The sequence below is a fragment of the Narcine bancroftii genome, chromosome 13 (assembly GCF_036971445.1).
Source record: "Narcine bancroftii isolate sNarBan1 chromosome 13, sNarBan1.hap1, whole genome shotgun sequence".
Classification (NCBI taxonomy): Eukaryota; Metazoa; Chordata; class Chondrichthyes; order Torpediniformes; family Narcinidae; genus Narcine; species Narcine bancroftii.
In genome coordinates, this window is record NC_091481.1 from 85,856,582 (window position 1) to 85,879,412 (window position 22,831).

The 22,831-nt window shown below is 49.4% G+C and overlaps 1 protein-coding gene across 1 annotated transcript in view; it reads right to left on the minus strand.

Moving 5' to 3' along the window:
• LOC138748102 (uncharacterized) overlaps nucleotides 1-22,831 on the minus strand; it is a 36,657-nt gene that overhangs the window by 8,374 nt on the left and 5,452 nt on the right. The window contains exons 4-5 of the mRNA XM_069907791.1: nucleotides 6,938-7,088; nucleotides 362-383 (exon numbers count right to left, since the gene is read on the minus strand). Coding sequence (XP_069763892.1) covers nucleotides 362-383; nucleotides 6,938-7,088 — 173 coding nt within the window. The remainder of the gene's footprint in view (nucleotides 1-361; nucleotides 384-6,937; nucleotides 7,089-22,831) is intronic.

A 22,831-nucleotide genomic window follows, 5' to 3' on the forward strand; every position in this document is an offset into this window, starting at 1 on the left:
GGGTGAGAGGGAGAGATGGGGTGAGAGGGAGAGATGGGGTGAGAGGGAGAGATGGGGTGAGAGGGAGAGATGGGGTGAGAGGGAGAGATGGGGTGAGAGGGAGAGATGGGGTGAGAGGGAGAGATGGGGTGAGAGGGAGAGATGGGGTGAGGGGGAGAAGGAAGGGGAAAGGGAGTGAGAGGGTAAGGGGAAAGAGAAGGGGTGAGGGGGAGAGAGTGGGAGATGGGGAGGGTGTATCTGTATGTTTGGAACAGAGAGACGCTGCTTCTGGACACACAATGGTAAATATTCGACCCACGGCACGTCTCTCTGCCCTGAAGTGTACCGCCTGTTGAGTGTGAATGGAAGGCTAGGTACTCACCTCCAGGGGCCTGGCTGGATATCTGGAAGAAAGAAGAAAATAAAATTAAGAGCTTTTTATTCAACGAAGAGAAGCACCTTCCCCTAGCTTGGTCTCTCAGTTCTCAGCCACAGCCAAATGCATCTTGGGTAAAAACCAGCAAACGTGGCCAGTGAGGATGCTCCCCTTCAACATCGTGGTAACAGGAGAGGAAGTTCCTCACCAGTCACCGGGCTCTTCTCCCACCAGCGTCACCCACTGGGTTCTACCTCAGGAGTTCAAGGCTTCACCCTCTCCCTGTAGCTGATCATTTGGATCTCCAGCCAGATGGAATGGTGGCAGCGTCGATCTGAGCACGGTGAGGGTATGGATTGGCACCAATCGGGGGTCGCACCTCGTGCCGAGTCTGTCCAGTGTACTATGTCAGCAGGGGAGGGGAGGGGGGGTCTATCTATCCGGGCGTTCACACTGAGATTGACTCAGGGAAGGTGGTGGTAGCGGTGAGTTGGAGGAGATGGGGAGAGGGAACTAGACCAGACTAGGACAACCCCAGGATCGAAGCGACAGGGAGAGAGTGGACCGGAATGGACCAGAACTGCTCCAGGACCAGAACAACTCCAGGACCAGAGTGACATGGAGAGAGAAGACCAAACTGGATCGGGACAATTCCAGGACTGGAGCGACAGGGGGAGAGGGGAGGAGTATGGAGGGCTATGGACTGGTAGAGTAATAGTTCAGCAAACACTAGAAGGGTCCGAACGGCATGTTTCTGTGCTGTAGTGCTCTGTGGTTCTATTTAGAGCAGAGAAGGAGAGAAGAGGCTGAAAGAGAGATGGAGTAAGAGGAAATGAGGGGAGGGAGGGGGTTGAAGGTAATGGAGTGGGGAGGAGGGAAAAGGTGGAGGAGGGGAGAGAGTGGGGAGGGAGAGGGGAGAACGAGATGTAGGAGATGGGAGGGGAGAGGGTGGAGGGGTAGGAAATGAGCAGGGTAGGGGGAGAGGGGACTGGACCAGATTGGGATAGTTCTGGGACTGGAGCGACAGGGGGAGAGGGGACTGGACCAGATCGGGTTAGATCTGGGACCGGAGCGACAGGGGGAGAGGGGACTGGACCAGATCGGGTTAGTTCTGGGACCGGAGCGACAAGGGGAGAGGGGACTGGACCAGATCGGGCTAGTTCTGGGACTGGAGCGACAGGGGGAGAGGGGACTGGACCGGATCGGGCTAGTTCTGGGACTGGAGCGACAGGGGGAGAGGGGACTGGACCGGATCGGGCTAGTTCTGGGACCGGAGCGACAGGGGGAGAGGGGACTGGACCAGATCGGGTTAGTTCTGGGACCGGAGCGACAGGGGAAGAGGGGACTGGACCAGATCGGGTTAGTTCTGGGACCGGAGCGACAAGGGGAGAGGGGACTGGACCAGATCGGGTTAGTTCTGGGACTGGAGCGACAGGGGGAGAGGGGACTGGACCGGATCGGGCTAGTTCTGGGACTGGAGCGACAGGGGGAGAGGGGACTGGACCGGATCGGGCTAGTTCTGGGACCGGAGCGACAGGGGGAGAGGGGACTGGACCAGATCGGGTTAGTTCTGGGACCGGAGCGACAGGGGGAGAGGGGACTGGACCAGATCGGGCTAGTTCTAGGACTGGAGCGACAGGGGGAGAGGGGACTGGACCAGATCGGGCTAGTTCTGGGACTGGAGCGACAGGGGGAGAGGGGACTGGACCGGATCGGGCTAGTTCTGGGACCGGAGCGACAGGGGGAGAGGGGACTGGACCAGATCGGGTTAGTTCTGGGACCGGAGCGACAAGGGGAGAGGGGACAGGACCAGATCGGGCTAGTTCTGGGACTGGAGCGACAGGGGGAGAGGGGACTGGACCAGATCGGGCTAGTTCTGGGACTGGAGCGACAGGGGGAGAGGGGACAGGACCGGATCGGGCTAGTTCTGGGACCGGAGCGACAAGGGGTGAGGGGACTGGACCAGATCGGGTTAGTTCTGGGACCGGAGCGACAAGGGGAGAGGGGACAGGACCAGATCGGGCTAGTTCTGGGACTGGAGCGACAGGGGGAGAGGGGACTGGACCAGATCGGGCTAGTTCTGGGACTGGAGCGACAGGGGGAGAGGGGACTGGACCGGATCGGGCTAGTTCTGGGACCGGAACGACAGGGGGAGAGGGGACTGGACCAGATCGGGTTAGTTCTGGGACCGGAGCGACAAGGGGAGAGGGGACTGGACCAGATTGGGCTAGTTCTGAGACTGGAGCGACAGGGGGAGAGGGGACTGTTCTGGGAATGAGACCCAAGTGACGGTCATGTTGGATTCCATGTAGATTTACATTTTAAATTTAATTTGCTTTTTAGGTTTGTAAATGCAAACGTTCAAGTTAAACGCCACCAATGTCACGATTAATCACGTTACTTTTTTTTAGAGACACAGCATTGCAACAGGTCCCTCCTGCCCTTGAGCCCGCACCACTTGACCTATGAACCCTGTATGTGTGTGGAATGGTGGAGGAGGGAGCACACAGAACTAAACCCAATGCTCCATCTAGTGTAACAGAGGGCAGTTCAGAGTGAATGCAGTTCTGGACCAAAGACTTTGGAGCTCCTTCCAGAAATTACACGAGTAAACCAGCTGGGTTCTCGTGTGATTTCAGTAGTTTAACGACTTCTGGCACCAGCGTACAGTTCCAGCTGTGATACATTAACAACATTAATTCTCCAGCAGTTGTAGTTGGGACTTACAAATGTTCTTCCAAATCATTAAGCCAAGCCCCTGGTTATTAGTCGACTAATGTGTTCATCACAGTTTGCTGATTAAAGAGCTGTCAAAGAACTAAAGGCAGTACACAAGTGATGGGGAGATTCAGCAGGCCACACAGTATGTGTAAGAAGTACCTGTCGTGGACACACAGCATCTCCTCACTTGTCGGGAAGGCGCACCAGCGGCTGCACTTCCTGAGAAGACTGAAGCGGCCAAAGCTACCTGCCACCATCAGTGTCAACCTTCTACAGGAGCTCTGTCGAGAGCGTCCTGGCCGACTGCATCTCAGTGTGAGCACGGACACTACAAAGAAATGGATCGGAGGTCAATCCACCAGACCATCAGAGCGGCAGAGAGGATCACTGGAATCTCCCTACCCCACCCCCCTCCCCTCCAATCTACGTGATCTACTGGGATCGTTGCTGAAGAGGGCACGCAAAAATCATTGCGGACCCCTTCCACCCCGCACACAGCATCTTTCAACTGCTCCGGTCGGGGAAGAGATCCAGGAGGATGAGAGCCAGCACTACCTGGCTGAGGATCAGCTTCTTCCCACAGGCAGTGAGAACGCTGAACGACTGCTAAAACAACTCACCGTGATTTTACTATTTATTAAGAATATTTATGCTAATATGTGTACATATAATGAGGACATGGGTTAAGGGTGAAAAGGGAAAAGTTTAGGGGGAACCGGAGGAGGAAATTCCTTACACACTGAATGGTGGGGGTGTGGAACGAGCTGCCAGCTGAAGTGGTGAATGCGGGCTCAATTTTAACATGTAAGAGGAATTTGGACAGGTACATGGATGGGGGGGCTATGGTCTGGGTACAGGTCAGTGGGACTGGGCAGAATAACAGTTGGGCATAGACTAGAAGGGCTGAAGGGCCTGTTTCTGTGCTGTTATGCTCTATGGTTTGTATGTGTTATGTCTGTACACGTGTTCTGGAGAATGCTGTTTTTTGGGTTTCACTGGTACAACTTGAACTTGACTAGACCCCCAGTCGCTGCAGATTTTCTTGTTTAACATCAAAGAATTAAAACCTGCTTTTGCTCAAATCCACATCTTGGATCACTCAACTTAACTAAATGTTTTTTGGCACAATACATCGAGGTTAGGAGTGCCTGGGAACCACAATGGATTTTTATTTTAATTGTGAAGAGTTTCTATCCAATGGAATCTGCTGGAATTTCCCACACAAGCTGATTGTTCACTGGGCAAAGCTTTCCTAGTTGTTTATTCCCCTTGCCCTTCTCTCATGTTTAAAAGACCTGAGTTATGGGGAACTCAACTGAAATAGACAAGATCCTGAATTTAAATTTAGTTTTAAAATTTAGATGTACTGCACTGTAACAGGCCCTTCTGGCCCCCAAGTGCGTGCCACCCAATGAACCTAAAACCCCTGGTATGTTTTGAAGGGTGGGAGGAAACCGGAGCCCCCGAGGAAAACCCACGCAGACATGGTGAGAACACACCAACGCCTTACAGACAGTGCAGGATTCGAAGCCAGGTTGCTGGCCCAGTAACAGCGTGGCACTGGCCGCTACGCTAGCCCTTTATCTCACAAAGGAAGCCATTCAGCCCATCGAGTCATGCCAGCTCGCAGAGAAACCCCACCTCCCCATTTATTTCCATGTCACCTACGCCCATACACCACACAAGAGGAAAAATATGATTGGGTTGGAGAAGGTGCAGAGGAGACTCACCAGGATGTGGCCCGGTAAGGTGGGTGGGGGGAGGGTTTCAGTTCGATGGAGAGATGGGGTTTTTTTCTTCAAGAGCAGCAGAGGTTTCACAGCCTCTCAGCGGCTCTGAAAGAACCCCCTTTTACATTGTTTTCTCTCATACCGTAAGGGACGACACTAATGGCGACTTACGGCAGGTAAAAGTTATATTGTGTATGTTACATGTTTAATGTATTATTACGTGAAAGGAACTTACTCAACAAACCCACCCCTACCTCCTACCAATAACCCTCCATTTTCCTCGCATCCGTGTGCCTGTCAAAGAGTCTTTTGAATTCATTCAGGGAAAATTTCACTGGACAGGAGAATCAAAATAAAATGGAAATTAACTATAATTTTAACCTCATAGTTCTAGCGTACGGGCTCCAAATTTGCAGGAATAAAAAATATTTACCCCTCAAATTGTAAGTATTTTTTTTCTAATGGAATACAACTTTGAATCTCAGCACGCCATCCCTCTAATGTTACAGGTTTCCATGTTACAGTGATACATTTCCTTGCTTTTACTAAAGCTAATTTAAATTTTAATTTAGAATCCGACAACGATGATTTAGGAGGAACACTTTCAAGATTTCCTAACAATAATTCAGGATTTAACAGAAACAAATCACTCCAGTGTTTCGTTGCAAAGATTTTCTAACAGAGAGCAGCCGATGATTTTTCTGACACAAGTCTCAGAGATTAGACATCAAGGGTTCCACTGGGATCCGACAGTGACTCAGGATAATCCCAGGACAGCATGTAGATTCATCGTCTCAATCTCCTTCCTGTGTCTGTGTTCCATAAACAGCCCCTAGATACGGCAGCGACTCAACATCTTTCTAAAAGTTCCTCGCGTCCACCTCTGGTGGGGAGAAGACGAGGGGAGCACAGAGTCTCGCCATGCTCGGAGATAACATGGGGTTAAAGATTGCTCTTTTCTAGATTCCCAATGGGACATGGGATCAGTTAAATTCTGTGGCTGGGTTTGATTGTTTCTGTGGATTTTTTGAAAAATTTGCAACATTTGCAAAAAAAAAAACCTCCAATACAAAGGACAAAATGTTCTTGGCAGCAAAACAAAGCAAGTTCTCTCCTGATGCCAGATCTTTGCTGTGGTTTTGGTGACGCCTGTGTCTAAGGGGGGAAAAGGAGGGGGGAGATAGGGATGGAAATCCTGTTGAGGGCTTTGGAGGGGGTGGGGAGATTCTATGGGGTGGAGGTGAGGTGAGAGCAAGGGGAGGGGAGGGTGAGCCAAGTGAGTGGATGTCACAATCACACAAGATCTAGCAGCAAAAGTAGGCCCATCGAGTCTGTTCCGCCATTCTAATCATGAACTGATCCATCCTCCCACTCAGCCCCACTCCCTAGCCTTCTCCCCGTAACCTTTGATACCCTGACTAATCAAATACCTGTCAATCTCTGCCTTAAATACATCCAACGACCTCAACAGGTTCCACAGACTCACGACCCTCTGGCTAATGAAATATTTACACATTTCTGTTTTAAATCAACGCCCTTTTACCCTGAAGTTGTGCCCCCTTGTTCTAGACTCCCCGACCATGGGAAACATCCTGGCCACATCTACTCTGTCCAGGTCTTTCAGGATTCGAAATGCCTCGATGAGGTTCCCCCTCGTCCTTCTGTATCCCAACGGAACAGAAGGATGGGCAAGTAAGTTTGTGGATGGCATGAAGGTCGGAGGAGTTGTCATAGATTACAGGAGGATATAGACAGGATGCAGAGTTGGGCAGAAAAGTGGTAGTGTGAGTTGATGCATTTTGCAAAGTCAAACCAGACGGCTGAGTATAGGGTTAATGGTCAGATACTTAAGAGTGTGAATGAACCTTGGGGTCCAAATCCATACATTCCTCAAGGTCACTGCACAGGTTGAGAGGATAGTTAAGAAGGCCTATGGGATGCTGGGCTTCATTAATAGAGGGATTGAGTTCAGGAGTTGAAAGGTCATGTTGCACCTACAAATCTCTGGTGAGACCACACTTGGATTATTGTGTTCAGTTCTGGACCTCATTACAGGAAGGATGTGGAAGCTATGGAGAGGGGCCAGGGGAGATTGACCAGGACGATTCCTGGATTGGAAAATAAGTCCTACAGGCAAGGCTAGCAGAGCCGGAACTTTTCTCTCTGGAGCGAAGATGACGAGAGGAGACTTGATCGAGGTCGACAAGATTCTGAGAGGTGCAGACAGAGTGGACAGCCAGCGCCTGTTTCCCAGGGCAGGATCAGTAAACACCAGAGGACATCTGTACAAAAGGAAGGGAGACAAGTTTGCAGGAGATGTCAGGGGTAAGGTTTTTTTTGTTTTTTTTTATATACACAGAGAGTTGTGGGTGCCTCGAATGCCTTGCCAGGGGTGGTGCTGGAGGCTGGAACAACTGGGGAATTTAAGAGACTCTTAGACACAAGGATGGAGGGTTACGGGGTAGGGAGGGTTTAGATTATTTTTGGTAGGAATATATGGGCCAGCTCAACATGGAGGGCCGAAGGGCCTGTACTGTCGTGTTATATAACAGTCCCATCTGGCCAGGGACAGCAGGTCAGGCAGCTCTCTCTCTGTGCTGCCAATCACAGGGAGTTTCACTTGTTCTGCAGGCTACTTTTGACAGATTGCTGCCTTCGGTTGGACTGATGTTAACACAATTTCCACAGTTGTTGCTGCAGTTCAATAAAACCACCTGGGGTGGGCAGATAGACCAACCTCCCCTTCCAGACCTGGCAACTCCCAGGAGACAAGAGCAGGAGTTGGGGAAGCTGGAATTCCGCAGAGGTTTAAACAAAGGAACTATAATTCTGAGCCGCTCTCTCAAGATTCACCACGGTCGGCCTAGTGGTCAGCGCTCAACTGTTACAGCGCCAACGATCGGGAACGGGGTTCGAATCCCGCGCTGTCTGCATGGAGTTTGTACTCCTCACCTTTTTGTTCAGATGCCTGTCGACATTTTCCCACACCTTGATGAAGGGCTCAGGCCTGAAACATTGGTTATGAACCTTCATCTTTGCTATGTAAAGGACCTGCTCAGTTTCTCCAGCGTCGTGAAGCACGGTGTCTGCAGACTGTCATATGTTCTCCCCGTGTCTGCATGGGTTTTCTCTGGGCGCTCACGTTTCCTCCCACCATTCAAAGAAAATACAGTAGTGTAATCAAGTGTAATTGGGTGGCATGGGCTCATGTGCCGAAAGGACCTGTTATCGAGCTGTGTGTCTAAATATTTTTTTTAAATTAAGAACATTTGGGGTTAAACACACAGGTAGCACACAGCAGCTCAGTGGTGCCTCACAGCCCCAGAGTCCTGGGTTTTACCCTAAGCTCCGGCGCTCTCCGCGTGCAGAGTTTGCACGATCTCTGTCCCCTTCCTGGGGTGCGTGGTTCCCTCCCAGATCCGGGACATTATGGCAGGTTAACAGGTTAAGTGATCCCTTAGTGGAGAGGAGAGGCAAAAGTGGGTGAATGAGAGAATAAGTTGCAGGGTTGGGGGCAATAAAAGGAAGGGGAATGGGATTACTGCGTTAGGAGCCAGCATGGGACTGATGGGCTGAATGGCCTTCCATGTCATTTACAAGACAGCCAGTATCCAAGAGGGTGACAATAACAGGCCTCAAAGGCCTATGGCCCCAACCTCTACCATTATGAAGTGTTTCGAGCATGTGGTGATGGAACGCATCAAAGCTCACCTCCCAGAAATGCTAGACCATTTCCATTTGTCTACAGAAGAAACTGTTCCACAGGTGACGCTGTAGCCCTGTCACTCCACTCCCCCCTGACCCTCCTGGAGAACGATGCCCCATACGCCAGGTTGCTGTTCATTGACTTCATCTCAGTGTTCCCCAGAAATGGATGGAGAAGCTGCTTCCGCTGGGGCTCAACACCCTTCACTGTAACTGGACTTCCTGATGGAAAGACCACAGTCTGTCCAGGTCAGTAGCAGAACATCGAGCACTGGCCAACCTCAGGGCTGTGTGCTCTGTTCACACTGTTGACCTGTACAACAAACCTGACTTGAAGTATAACTGTTTAACATGATTCCCTTTCGAGCTCAGAAACTTGAGTCTGAAATAAAACAGACTGCACAGCACAGACTCTTCAGCCCACAATCACACACCCCTAACTCAAGGGCGACATTCCTTGTCCAACATCTACACAGGACCGTCAAGGAACCATCTCTCAACCAGACCAAACATCCAACCAGATCACACTACATCTCCCACAGCACTCTTTCAACTAACCCCAGTTGCTTCCTTTAGCTCCGCAACTAAAATCGGATGGTCTGTGCCGCTGGGTTGCGACAATCTCGATGTTACAACAGGGCAGTGGGGTGACGGACCCAGGCATCCAGAGGCCTTTACTAATACAGGTGGCCCATGTTACGGGGTGATGTATTCCTGGAAAGTGGCCCATATCATAATATGTCCTGTGTCGACAAAAAATGGCATTTAAATTTAGAGGCACAGCACGGGAACAGGCCCTTCCAGCCCATGAGCCCGTGCCCTCCAAATACACCAATTAATCTGCAAAACCCATACAATTATGGAAGGTGGGAAGAAACCAGAGCCCCCGGGTAAACCCCACGCAGACACAGGGAAAACTCCTTACGGACAGCACGGGATTCGAGCCCAGGTCGCCGGTGCTGTAAAAGGGAGGCGTTGTAACAGCGTGGCACTAACCGTGCTGCCCATACACTCTCCTTTTGGCCTCTCCTTCTTACTGCCTTTTTACTCTAAGTTGACCTGAAACGTTGACTGACCATCGGACGCTGCCTGACCTGCTGAGTTCAGCCTGCGGGCAGCCTGTCGAACCGAACTAGCAGAAGGATCTTCCTTCCTATGGTGGAGGACCCTGCCGAGGTTTCCCTTCCCAGTGTGCCTTCCAACAGTCCTCCAGCGCAGCATTGCCAGTCAAGGAGCTGGGTGGGAGGAGACCATTTGTCCCCTCCAGTCTGAGGGCTACCACCTGGTCCCCTTCTCATTTCCCCCAAAGCTTTCTGGGGATTGATCCCATGCAGGAGCTATGGTTTCCTCTCTTCTTTGGTATGGTGGTCCAATGCGAGTTCCGTCCTGTGGTCCTTCAAGTGGCCCATCTGGTGTCCAGTGTCCGACGTTCAACAGGAATTAGACTGGAGGTCCAAGACCAGGAAAGAGGGGAAGAGAACGAATCATTGGTGCAAGAAAACCACGCTGGCAAAACCCACCAAAGTATGGCTTAAATTGTCTGGTATGGTATCTGCAAGGCATCAGACCAGAGGGTAATAAAGAGGATCATCAAAATGGCCGAGAATGGTCAATGGGGTCTTCTTTTCTTCTTTTGGCCACATGTCCAGCCGAGATAAGGGAGATGATTGTGGACATCAGGACGATGAATGTTGACCTCTCTCTACTACACATCAATGGCTCTGTCTTGGAGAGCACAAAGTCCACTGATGTGCACATGAAAGACGACCAGTCCTGGACCCACAACATCTCCTCATTCATCAGCAGTGCCTACACTTCCTCAGGAGTTCGAGGAGGGCAAGGCTACCGGCCCCCATCTAACATTTTACAGGAACACCACTGGGAGGGTCCTGTCAGGCTGCATCTCTGTGTGGACGGGAGCTACAAAGATCAGACTGGAAGTCAATACTAGAGGGTCATAGAATGGCCCAGAAGATCACTGGTGTCTCCCTTTCCTCTGTTGACAACATTCACCATGGGGGCATTGCTTAAATAGGGCTCAGAGAATTATTGAGGACCCTTTCCATCCAGCACACGACCTTTGACCCACTACCATCAGGAAGGAGGTACAGGAGGCCAGGCTGGGGAATAACTTCTTCCCACAAGTTGTGAGATTGATGAACAATGTCCTGTAACCGATAAATCAGCCCAAAATATTTACATATGTTTATTTTAAATTATATCTTTATGTATAAATATGATTATTATGTGATGTGTATTGTGCATGGACCACAGTTTGGAGAAACGCTGTTTCAACTATTTAAATTTAGATGTCCATCATGGTAACAGCCCCTTTCGGCCCCGTGCCACTCAATTGACCTAAAACCCCTGGTACGTTTCAAATGGCGGGAGGAAACCAGAGCCCCCGGGGAAAACCCACACTGACACGGGGAGAACGTACAAACTCCTTACAAGACAGTGCAGGATTCAAACCCCAGTTCCGGTCGCTAGTGCCGTAACAGTGTTGCCAGGCCATCCATGCTGCCCCAATATTTGTATGTACAGACAGATGATAATGAACTTGAAAAGAGGGGCATTGATGTGCCCAGACAACTCATTTCCCTGGTGCAGCAGGGAAACTGGCTGTGAAGAAGAGGTGCCGACGCCCCCTTCATAGCCCAGACGTCACCACTGACTGTTATCCAGCCCAAGTGAATGGCAGTCCAGCCTGGGCCACTCGAGACGGCAGGAATGGCAAACTGTGGAAGGGGTATGAGCAAGGGCAGCACAGTGGCTCACCTGCCACCTCAAAGCAGCTCATATGGAATTTGCATGCTGGGTATAGATATAAAGAAATGACAGGTCCTTCATCCCATCATGTTGTGCTGACCTATGTAAACCTACTCCACAATAATCTAACTCCTCCCTACCTCACATTCTACTTTTCTTACATCCACGTGCCTGTCTAAGAGTTCTTTTTAAATGTCCCTATTGTACCAGCCTCCACTACCACCCCCGGCAACGCATTCCAGGCCCCCACCACTCTCTGTGTAAAAAACTTACCCCTAAACTTTCCTCTATTCACTTTGTACAGATGTCCTCTGGTGTTTGCTACTCCCACTTTGATAAAAAGCTGCTGGCCGTCCATCCGATCTAAGCTCCTCATAACATTGTCGATTAAGTCACCCTTCCATCCTTTGTCTCTCCATTGGGAAAAGCTTGCTCCACAAGACATGTTCTCCCATCAGGGCCTCACCCTGGTAAACCTCCACCTGGCCCCTCTCCAAAGCTTCTACGTCCATCTTGTAATGAGGCGACCAAGAGCAGTCTCACCAGAGCTTCCCCCTGCGGCTCTGGAACTCGCTGAGACTGTGTTGGTGCTTGCGTTTCTACCCCGCATCCCAGAGACATGGGTTAACAGCTGCTCCTGGGATGCAGGTGAGCGGCGGTAGGTGTGGGGGGGGGGGGGGAGAGAGGGGTGGGCTGGGGGTGGAGCTGCTGGGGACGCAGGGAGAATCTCGTGGCGATGGGTGGTCAGTGTGAACTCGATGAGCTGAACGGCCTGTTTCCTTGCTGCAAGAGCAGTTTCCAGACTCATGCACGAGATGAAATGAAAGGAAGTTATTGGGAAAATATTTTGTTTGGATTGGAGGCCGCGACAGAACCAAGACCCTTAGAAAGGAGCAGAGGGAGCCAGATATGTGGGAGTACAACTGAGCTGTTAACCAAAAGCATATGTGACTACAAGTTTTATTAATGGGGAATCCCAAAGGATGGGGAAGATGCCAAACATAGCATGGGAAACCTTGGAATGATCAACAAACATGGAGACCAGCTTGTCAGTGAAGCAAAGAGGGCATTGTGTTTGATGTCAGAATAATTGTGGAGGATGGGGAGGGTGTGGTTGGGGGAGCAGGGGGAAATCTCGTGATCCTCTCCTTGATCCGAGGAGGACGCAGCTGATGAGAAACTACCCACTGGCGTCAGTAGTGGAGGGAATGCGGACCGCAATGGGGGACACCATCAGAAGGGGTGACACCAAAATGAGTCTATTGAATTTTTTGTGCAATGTTTCAGTAGAAATTTATTACTATTTATAAAAGTATCCCTGTCGTTCATTATAACAAAAAAAAAACATTTCTTGTAAGCCCAGTTGACATGATCCAATAGACTTACAAGGTTAAAAACTGATGCTCATTTACTTTTTGAACCATCTAATATGCTCCAGTCAGAGCTGTCGTTATTACCCAATAACAATGATGCTTCGAATCACATGGTTTTGTCTGCACAAGCAAGCGCTGTTGTTTTTGTTGCTGCTGTAATTTAAAGGTGTAATTTAAATTATGATCGGTGTTTATCTCACTACCATTGCCATTACATTCAGTGATCTACGGGGATTACAATTTACAAGTAATATTAGTACAAAGAAAATTACTAAGGATTCTGTATGGTCTGGTACAGGAGGAGGTCCATGTTAGGGGACCTCCCAACCTGCCCCAGCGATGGAGATCACAGGCTGTGGGGCTGCTGGAGGCCCACTCATGGGCACCAGGTTCTGGGGAGAAGATAGAGGTGGGTAAGTTGTTCCCATTGGTGAGGAAGACCAGAACCAGGGGACATAGCCTCAAGGTCCAGAGGAGTAGATTGAGACGGAGATGAGGAGGAACTGCTTTTCCCAGAGGGTGGGGAATCTGTGGAATTTGCTGCCCATTGAAGCAGTGGAGGTGACCTCAGTTAATAGATTTAAGACAAGGTTGGGTAGATTTTTACAAAGTTGGGGAATTAAGGAACATGGGGAAAAGGCAGGTGGGTGGAGATGAGCCGATCACAGCCAGGATCACATTAATGGGCTGAATGGCCAACTTCTGCTCCTATTTCCAATGCTCTTTTTCTCTCTAGGCAGTGCTCACGGCGACTCTTTGTTGCCTTACAGCAGAGAAACATTGAAGTAGATTACGTGTCAGTAAAAGGAAGCTTGAACCTTGATTTCTAACTGCAAAACCACTTTCATGTAGCTTCTGTGAAGAAGGTTGAAAATACTCCACAACCAAGGATGCGTGATCACACGCCAGAGAGCAAAAGCACAGCAAGATCCCAGGCGTAGCATTTGATGAGCTCATCTGCTCTGGTTTGTTGAGGAGGAACGGTGACCACGACATCCCTGGTGTTATAGTAAAACTCCTAAAATCCCAAAATAGTTGGTCCAGAGTTTCAGATTGTCCTGATTCCTGTGCGGCACGGTACATCTGTGGCGCTTATGTAATGCAAGCCTGCCCGCAATGCACGTCTTCCTGAAATGTATGTACACACATAAATTCTCACATAAAATGCACGTCCAGCCGTAGTCCATGCACACAAAAGCCGAGCGTTTTCAAGAAGTCTGGAGTGGTCCACTTTTCAGGCTTTTACTGTAATGTCTTCTACCCAGAAGAGGAAATGGACCTACGGCTTCATGTGCCGACCAGTAGTTTAATGCTCCTCAGGTGCCATTTTATCAAGGCACACATCCCACCATGGGGGGAGGCTGGGACCGCCTTCGGTATCTGCGTCATTGGAAGGGGTCGGGAGCTCCGGTCTGTGGGCAGCGGGTGGGGAACTGGGAGGCACTGGGAGCTCCCATGGGTGGGGAAGGCTGAGGTGAGATCCATGTCTGGGGGGGTGGGGGGTGGGCGGTGTTAGGAGTCCTGATGGGCGGGCAGCTGCGGCCGAGACGCAAGTCTGCGTTCAGGGCACCAGGAGCTCCGATAGGTGGGCGACTGGGCCCGAGGTGAGAGACTACGGTCAACTTTAACATGAGGTGTATGGCAAATTCCAGAATTTTTGGCCAAAAATAAGAGGAAGGGTTGAACTTTACATGAGATCGACTTTTACTTGAGCATTTATAGTCAGATGAGAATAAATTTGAACTAGGAAATGCTGCCTGCAATGCGCTGTATCGTTCAAGGCTATTACTCTCTCTTTGCTGGTCTTCTCATTTAATTTAAAACCCTCTGACACATGGCCCATTGGTCTTTATCCTTTTGTGGTTGAATGCCACTCATTAAACAACGTCCTTCATGTCTGGGAACAGAAGTTAGGCTCTTTCAGCACTGAATATTTACAAGGCCTAGTGTCCAAACTACGTTGGGTGATTCAGGATCTCTGCAGTTCCTTCAGGCAACCAGTGGTGTTTACACAGCTTATTTGCAATCACTGGGGGATACAGCTGCATACACACTCAAATCTGGCCTGGTTTACGGCCTCTGTGACTCGCACCGGTTGTGAGATGGGGTTGGAATGGTCAGCCCTAAACTTTAAGCTTCTGCTTTCAGTGATCTCCACTGAAGCCGGAAGTGTCTGCTGGTCACGGGCCTGGGTGATTCACACCTCAGAGGCATTGTCCACAAAAATACAGCAGACGCTGGTAACCACCCACCCCCCCAACCTTTGTCCAGTCCGGCAACAAAAAAGCAGAGTTAATTTTTCAAGTCAAAGACTTGCCACCAAAAGAATGAAGACTCTGTGACCTGTTTCTCACTCCACTGAAGCTAATTGACCTTCTGAGTATTTCCAGCATTTTCTGTTTTATTTTCAGGGATATTATTAGTGGGCTGAGGAACCGACAGGCTGAGGTTGGGCTGCTGGAGACCGGCTCGTGGGAACCAGGTGTCGGAGAGGGGGCTGAGGGCAAGAAGGGCTCCTGAAGGGGCCTTGGGCGCTGAAGGCTTCCTGATCGTATGGGAGGTTCGGATCTGGAGCTCGGCGGCCGATGGATCGATCAGGGGTCTGTGCGTCTGCAGGAATTGCTGGAGCGAATCCACGGACACTCAGTGACTCTGAATGGATTCTTTTTTGCTTCTCTTTCTCTCATGTGGTAAGGGGCTCTGGTGTCACTAGGGGGCTACGGACCGCACCAGGTGACTCCATCAGAGAGGGTGACACCAGAATAACTGTCTACAAAATTTTTGTGCAGTGTTTCAGCAGAAATTTATTATTTTTTTATAAAATTATCCCTGTCGTTCGTTCTAACAACAAAAATATTTTTCGTAAGCCCAGCATACATATATCAATAGACCTACAAGGCTAAACCTCAATGCTCATTTACTTTTTGAACCTCCTGATGCGCTCTGGTCAGAGCCGTTGTTATTACCCAATGACGACAACGCTTCGAATCACGGGGTTTCGTCTGCAGGCGCCATCAGCAAGCGCTGTTGTTTTTGATGCATTGCTTCTTTCCTGCCAACATTGACCTGCCTTTATTTGGAGACGCTGCCTAAAACCCTTTCTCCCATGGCTATTTACAGGGAGCTCAAAGACACGTCTACCCTGCTCCAAATGACTAGAAATCTGGGTGAAGTGGGCTCTAAAATTGGATGGATGATTCTCTGGGAAGCATGTGCAAAGATCAGTGATCAGCACAGAAGCAGGCTGTTCAGCCCATCTAGACTATGCCGACCATCCATTTACCTTTAATAATTTTAAAAAATTTAGACATGCAACACGGTAACAGGGCCCTTCCGGCCCACGAGCCCATGCTGTCCAATTACACCCTTCAATCCCCAGTACATTTCGAAGGGTGGGAGAAAACTGGAGGAAGCTGACACAGGTCACAGGGAGAGGGTACAAGCACCTTACAGACAGCGCTGGATTCCAACCGGGTCATTGGCACTGTAAGAGCGTCGCGCTAACCGTAACTTGCAAGCATTGCCACATTTTATTCTCTCAGCCCCTCCCCTGACATTCCTATCGACTCCCCCTCCCTTTCGAGATTCTACCTCTCACTCCCCCTTGGGGTGGGGGTGGGGCAGGGGAAATTTACATCGGCCACTTAACCTGCCCACCTGCGCTTGTTTAGGACGCGAGAGGAAATTTCAGTCCTCGGCGAGGTTGCAGGGGGAGCAGGCAAACTCTGCGCAGACAGCACGAGGCCAGGAATGAACTTGCGTCATTGGAGGTAGGAGACAGAGGTTTGGCCCACTGAGGAGAGGTTATTGTCATAGACACAAGTACGAGGTACAGGCGCACTGAAATTCTTTCTTGCTGCAGACATACAGGGACACAATCGCAGTAATTAAATGACCACAACGTGACAGAAAAAGAACCAATAGATCATTAAATATTCACAGTTCTGTGAGTGTTTTATGATAACTAGGTAGCTTAGTTATAAAGAAGCAAAAGGGCAGTACGGTTAGCGCCACTCTGTTACAGCATCAGCGACCCGAGTTCAAATCTGCCGCTGTCTGCGAGGAGTTTTCATGTTCTCCTCGTGACCGGCATAGGCTTCCTCTGGGCGCTCCGGTTTCCTCCCACTGCTCAAAAGGCATGGGTGTATTTTGGCAGCGCGGACACGCGCCGCAGTAACAGGCCCTTCCGGCCCACATGTCTACATTTGGTTTTTAAAAATTAAAAACAAGTAAAAAACTTTAAAAACTTTTTCAGGGAAGAGGTTGCAAACCTAGGGCTGTTCACAATTCCGAAAGTTAGCTCATCTAGAGAAAAGCAGAGGTCTCTCACGCGACCAAATGTTCACGAGGGTGTTAACCTCACTACCTCTTCTTTTGCACTAATTTTTTTTTAAAAAAGAGAGTATTTCTGGAAATGAAATTTGTGGTTGATGTTACACGTGTAACGCACAAAAAATGATGCCACCATACAGTGAATTTCGTGATACACCTTCATGACGATGAATTTGGATTCAGATATGGATAAACTTTTTTGTGGATCTTTGCTCATAATGTCTGGGAATTTTTGTCATTTTTGCTAAATGAAAATGGGCCTTGGGGAGCTGATTCTGCAGGACCTGCCGCCCTGCAACTCCACAAGGCTGGGAACATATAAACAGAATGATGCAAATTAATTTTCCGACCCTCTCCTTTACATACACAACCAGAATGCTTGTGAACATAAAACGCATGTGCAGCACTTCCGGCCTGCGAGACCAAGCCGCCCAAATATGCCAATTAACTTACATTTTTGGAGAAAACCGGAGTGCCCTGAGGAATCCCATGCAGACGCGGGGAGAACATGCAAACACCTTACAGACAGCTCAGGATTCAAACCTGGGTCGCTGAAACATCATTGGGCCAACCGCTACGCTATCCATGCCACCCTTTTCTTGTCATCTCTCTCCCAAACACTCTGGGTCTTATTCTGACCCTGTGCCCATATTGGGAAGGGTTGTGGCTGTCATGTGACAGCACTTCAGGAGAAAGGTCACGGGAACGCGACCCAGTCCTCATCGAGGGCTCAGTAGTGGAAAGGATCGAGATCTTCAAATTCCTGGATGTCAACATCTCCAAGGATCTGTCCTAGAGCCTCCATGTTGATGCCAATTACCAAGAAGGCTTATCAGTGATGACATTTTGTGAGGTGTCTGAGGAGATTCGATATGACACCGAAGACTCTGGAAAACTTCTACAGGTGGACCGTGAAGAGCATTCTGGCTGGTTGCATTACTACCTGGTATGGAGGCGCCAACTCTCAGGACAATAATAAACTCCAGAGGGTTGTTAACTCGGCCTGCGACATCACGGGCACCAGACTTCACTCCATCGAGGACATCGACATGAGGTAGTGACTCTAGAAAGTAGCCTCTATCCTCAAGGACCCCCACCATGCAGGCCCTGTCCTCCTCACTCTGCTACCATTAGGGAAAAGGTACAGGAACCTGAAGACGAGCACCCAGCGGCACAAGGACAGCTTCTTCCCCTCCGCCATCAGATTCCTGAATCTGACACGGCCTCACTTTTCGTGCACTACAGTTTAATTTTTTTTATAGTAAGATGGTTATAATAAGAATGTTTTCCCTGTGACGCTGCAGCAAACCACTGAATTTCGCGACTTGTTCATGACAACAAATTCTGATTCTGAATTTATCGGTCTTTTGAATGTCCCTATTGTACCAGCCTCCTCCACCACCACCCCTGACAATGCATCCCAGGCCCCCATCACTCTCCGGATAAAAAAAACTCACCTATGGTATCTTCTCTAAACTTTCCACCACTCACAAATGTCCTCTGGCGTTTGCTATTGTTGCCGCAGGAAAAAGGTGCTGGCCGTCCATCCTACCCAAGCCACTCATAATCCTAGATACCTTTATAAAGTCACCTCTCCCCCTCTGTGCCCATTGAAGCAGTGGAGACAACCTCAATAAATATATTTAAGACAAGGTTGGAGAGATTTTTACATAGTCGGGAATTAAGGGATCCGGGGGAAAGGCCGTGTAGTGACTACAATCCATAAAAGCTGCTGTGTTTCAATTGGTTCACCACAATCTAGATGTACTTAAATGGTTTTTTTATTAACTCATAAGGGACTTGCAGATCTTCTTTAACATTCTATGAAACATCTATAAATTACTATCTGTAGTCACGATCTATAATAAAATTCTATATGTAAATGATCTATGGGTAACAAAACGTCTGTATTAATGGTCAACAATAAATATGTGATCCTCACTCACTCTCCCATATTGGTCATTGCACACTAACGATCCTGCATTTGTGCCAAAACTCCCGCCCTCCATTCCCTGAGCTAATCACGCGTGCGGCAGCCGTCCCAGTCGCCAAACCACCGCGCAAGCGCCTGCCGTGAAACCACCCACCGCGCGTGTGCCACCCGAAGACCCACTCATGCACACAGGAAGCAACATGGCCGCACACAACCTATGGACCCCCGGATGCCACCTAACAAGGTAAGCCAGCACCTCTGGCCCCGACAGGCAGTTGCAGAGATGAGCTCAATATCAGATCAGCCGTGATCACATTGAATGGCAGAGCGGCTCGACAGGCCAAATGGCCGACTCCTGCTCAGTTTCCCCAGCACAGACAGTTTGTGTTTTCCATTCGTGTAATCGGTTTCCTTTTCTACCTTTCTTAAAATCTGCCTCTTCGCCGTCAACAAATCTCGATAAATGATACTGACCCAAAACACAGACTGGCCATTTCTGCCTGAATCTCTCCCCAGATCATTCTTTGCCCAAGATTCTGACATCTGTTGTCTTTGTGTTTCTCTGGGGTGCCTCAGGGATCAGTGCTGGCACCATTGCTGTTTATCATCTACGATCTGGATGATAATGTGGTGAATTGGATCAGCGAGTTTGCAGACGACACTAAGATTGGAGGCGTCATGGACAGTGAGGAAGGTTTTCAAAGTTTGCAGAGGGATCTGGACCAGCTGGAAAAATGGCAGATGGAATTTAATGTAGACAAGTGCGAGATGTTGCTCTTTGGAAGGGCAAACTAGGAAAGGGCGTACACGGTAAATGGTCGGGCACGGAGGAGTGCGGTAGAACAGAGGGATCTGGGAATACTGATACATAATTCCCTGAAAGGGACGTGGATAGTGTTGTAAAGAGAGCTTTTGGCACATTGGCCTTCATAAATCAAAGTATTGAGTCCAAGAGCTGGGATGTTATAGTCAAGTTGTATAAGACATTGATGAGGCCAGATTTGCAGTATTATGTGCAGCTTTGGTCACCGAACGAAAGGAAAGATATCAATTAGAAAGAGTGCAGAGAAGATTTACTGGGATGTTGCCTGGACTTCAGGAAGTTAAAGGGAAAGGTTGAACAGGTGAGGACTTTATTCCCTGGATTGTAGAAGAATGAGGGGAGATTTGATCGAAGTATTTAAAATGATGAGGGGGCCAGAGTAAATGTAGGTCAGCTTTTTCCACTGAGAGTAGGTGAGATATAACCCAGAGGACATGGGTTAAGGGTGAAAGGAGAAAGTGTAGGGGGAACTTCTTCAGAGAGTAGTGAGAGTGTGGAACGAGCTGCCAGCTGAAGGGGTGAATGTGGGCTCAATGTTAACATTTAAGAAAAATTTGGATACACGGATGGGAGGGGAATGGACTGGGTGCAGATCAGTGGGACTAGGCACAAACTAGAAGGGCCGAAGGAGCCGGTTTCTGTACTATAATGTTCTATGTTGTATATCCGTTGCCATCCATGCACAACTGCTCCAGATGCTTTACAGTGTTGGAGGAGATATAAATGCAAACTCTGTTTGAAGCACTGGTCCTGCACATGTTCACTTGGAATTTGAATTATAGAGCACAGCAGTGTGGAAAGGTTGGAAGAAGGAGCCTCCCTGCTCTGCATGGGGGACGTGCTTGCAACATCCCCTGCTCTGATCCAACATCCATAGCCTGGGGCTGTGGATAACTGGCTGCAGAAAGGAGCTCCATTAAACATCCTGCATTTTTTCAGTCCCAGTCCCAAGAGCTGCTGCTCCCCTCTGCAATGTTCTGACATCCTCTTCCTGGAAATCTGACCTCATCCCAACCCTGTTTTTGGTGCCCCAACTCCCTCTAGGACCCCTCCCCCGTTGCGAGGTGCAATTCCCATTCGTGCTTCCAAACGGATTCAAGATACAAAAACAATCAGCAGGCCCAAGCAGGGATCAGTAGGACGAAGAGAATGGTCACCATTTCAAGCTAGAAGCTTCCGTCAAGGCTGATCTGCTGAGATCCTCCCGCACATTGTTCTTTGCTCCAGATTCCAAAGTCTGCCACTCTACAGGGTGCCTCCAACCAAAGTCTGGCTCTTGGCTGGTTTATGGACTGGAAGCTGCCTGCCTCTAGGACTGACTGCCACACTCAGGGGATCAATGGTGACAGGGAGAAGGCAGGGGAGTGAGACCGAGCAGGAACCTGGGTCAGATCACGATGGAGTAGTCTCGATGGGCTGAATGGCCCTAGTTCTGGTCCTATAACTTACGGTCTTCTGCACATTCTTCCCATGATTGGTGGTTGAGTCCTTGACCTCAGAGAAACCAATCGAACAGTGAAAGGCCTGGACAGAGTAGATGTAGAAAGGTTGTTTCCCATGGTCGGGGAGTCAAGGACAAGAGTCCACAACTTCAAGATGGAAGGGCGCCCATCTCAAACAGAGGAAGCTCTCCAGCCAGAGGGTGATAAACCTCTGGAATTTGCTGCCATGGGTGGCTGTGGAGGCCAGGTCATTGGGTGTATTGAAGGCAGAGATTGAAGGTATTGGAACAGTTAGGCTGCCCTCCTCCTTTATCCACCTATGATCTCCTGCCTGTGGGACTGTGTTCCTCTCCCTGCCATTATGTTCGGGCTGACATTTTGCTCATACCTTGATGAAGGGCTCAAGCCCGAAACGTCAGTTCTGTACCTTTATCTTTGCTGTTTAACTTGCTGAGTTTCTCCAAGGTTGTGGCTTTACTCAGGGCATCAAAAGTTATGGGGAGAAGGCAGGGGAATGGGGCTGAGTGGATCAGTCCATGATGGAATGGTGGGGACGAATGGCCTACTTCTGCTCCTATATCTTATGGCCTAATAAACCAGGGCTTTCAGAGGGAATTAGATAAACACGATATCATCTAATCATAGGACCTAGGGCAGAAGAGCTGGAATGTTCAGATTTCCGGGAACTTCTAATCCGCAGGGCTCTGGCAATTACCTGCAGACCAGTCAGAATGGTCGATGGAATCTATGGCTTATTCTGCACCATGTTACCCACCACTAGCTCTCACTCTCTCACTTATCTGAAGCCAAGGAGCACAAGACACAGTGGAGAAAAAGGCCCTTGAGCCCATTGTCTGTGCTATTAACTACCCATTTTCCACTAATCCTACTTTGGCTTCATTTTATTCTCCCCACATTCCACTACTCAGCTACACGGTGAGGGCTGTTAACCACAGACAATTGATCCTCCAAGACTTAGGGATGTGGGAGGAAACTGGAGTAGACTCACGGGGAGAATGCGCTAACTCCAAGCAGACAGTGCCTGAGGCTGGGATTGAACCCGGGTCTCCGGCACCGTCAGACAGCAGCTCTAATTCCTGCATCAATGTGCCACACCCGCAAACCTTGACGTCATTGCGGAGAAGGTTGGGGAAACCAACTACCCAGCAGAACAATGCACAACGTTCCAACCAGATCCGTGTCAAATGTCAGAGAAAGGATTCAGGAGGACCAGTCGAAGGGCAAAGGAAGATTTGCAAGAATGGTGCCACGACAGGTGGGGGGGAGGATTACCCCAAATTTAAAACAAGGCTTCTGAGTGAGTAACTAAAACCCCTGGTATCCAGTACCTTATGGGGATTGTTGGAAGCTGGATAAGTCTATTTTCCGGTTGCTTGAGACTTAGTCTTACAATGCCTAACTTCTTCTTCTTTGGCTTGGCTTCGCGGACGAAGATTTACGGAGGGGGTAAAAAGTCCACGTCAGCTGCAGGCTCGTTTGTGGCTGACAAGTCCGATGCGGGACAGGCAGACATGATTGCAGCGGTTGCAAGGGAAAATTGGTTGGTTGGGGTTGGGTTTTTCCTCCTTTGCCTTTTGTCAGTGAGGTGGGCTCTGCGGTCTTCTTCAAAGGAGGTTGCTGCCCGCCA